At 47.9% G+C, this 1,496-nt stretch overlaps 1 protein-coding gene across 1 annotated transcript in view; it reads left to right on the top strand.

Annotated features, from left to right (window-relative positions):
- The window catches only part of LOC106013902 (probable serine/threonine-protein kinase DDB_G0268642), a gene marked incomplete at its 3' end in the record, with an annotated part of 4,781 nt that extends 3,847 nt beyond the window's left edge, over window positions 1-934 (top strand). Inside the window, 1 exon segment of the mRNA XM_013090753.2 lies at window positions 832-934. Within this exon segment, the coding sequence (XP_012946207.1) occupies window positions 832-934 (103 nt within the window).
- Between the last annotated feature and the right edge of the window lie 562 nt (window positions 935-1,496).

The raw sequence follows: 1,496 nt of genomic DNA, 5'->3' as shown, positions 1-1,496 counted from the left end.
GTTCCCTCCCATGTTACATAGTTCCCTCCCATGTTCCCTCCCATGTTCCCTCCCATGTTACATAGTTCCCTCCCATGTTACATAGTTCCCTCCCATGTTCCCTCCCATGTTCCCTCCCATGTTACATAGTTCCCTCCCATGTTCCCTCCCATGTTACATAGATCCCACCCATGACACGGTCTATATTCACAAGTGTGCATCACTTGGACTCTCTCTGAGTCTTATGCAACTATCAATTCATCTCTTTTGGCTGTGTCTCCGCTTCAGTGCTGCTTGGTGTTCTATATACAAATGGAAAAACTGGACACTTCCCTGGCCTCCTTCACACTGGGCAACTTGGGTAAGTTGTATGTCTGTCTGTCCGTCTGTCTGTCTGTCTGTCAGTTCGTCCGTCTGTCTGTCTGTCTGTCCGTCTGTCTGTCTCTCCATCTGTCTGTCTCTCCGTCCATCTGTCCATCTGTCTGTCTGTCTTCCTGTCCATCCATCCATCCGTCTGTCTGTCTGTCTGTCCGTCCGTCTGTCCGTCCGTCTGTCTGTCTGTCTGTCTGTGTGTCTGTCTGTCTGTCAGTTCGTCCGTCTGTCTGTCTGTCTGTCTGTCCGTCTGTCCGTCCGTCTGTCTGTCTGTCTGTCTGTGTGTCTTGTCTTCCTGTCCGTCTGTCTGTCTGTCTGTGTGTGTTGTGTGTGTTGTGTGTGTTGTCCACAGTGGGGGGTCATGGACAATGTATTTGTATGTTTGTTTCCATGCACAGCTCACAGGCAAGTGCGGTAAAACTGACTAAATCAGAAGCAATGGTTACAAAGCAGGTGAGAGACTGTTGTTCCCGCCCCCAGGTGGTGCAAGAGGCGCGTCTGATGGCCAAGCTGAGCCACAAGAACGTCGTCCGATACAACACCTCGTTCCTGGAGCGTGTGAGCCGCGAGCGCTTCTCCTCAGGTCAGTACTCACTCACTCACTCACTTACTCACTCACTCACTCACTCACTCACTCACTCACTCACTCACTCACTCACTCACTCACTCTCTCTCTCTCTTGTCTTGATCGTACTTTCTCAAACATACAACACATAAACATATATATGAAAGGGAAGTAGAACGTGAAAAAGGGGCGACGACAGCAAATACTAACTAAAAATGGCCACACAACTTCTAGACCAAAAGCAGCTTTTTATCAGTGCAATCAGTTTACATTTAATTGCACAACACTGTCCCTGAGACTCAGTTTATCAAAATAATAACCATGATTAAAGAAACGCGGTAAATTTTGACAGATCACAATTCCCTTGGACTTCTGGAAAAGGAAAGGGGTCCGGGCGGAGTTTTTATCCCTCGTTAATTAGACAGTTTGTTTACTTGCTGTGGGTTCGTTATTGCTAGTTTGGTTGTTTGTTTTTCCACAGTTATGTCTGTTTTCTGAGTTGTTGAGGTGCATATGTGAAGAGCGTCGGGTATTGTGTTTATGGAGGGGGAGGGGGGGGTAGTGTGTGCATGGAGGGTGG

This window comes from Aplysia californica, unplaced genomic scaffold (assembly GCF_000002075.1).
Source record: "Aplysia californica isolate F4 #8 unplaced genomic scaffold, AplCal3.0 scaffold01470, whole genome shotgun sequence".
Lineage (NCBI taxonomy): Eukaryota > Metazoa > Mollusca > Gastropoda > Aplysiida > Aplysiidae > Aplysia > Aplysia californica.
This window is presented reverse-complemented; position numbering and strand designations above follow the sequence as displayed.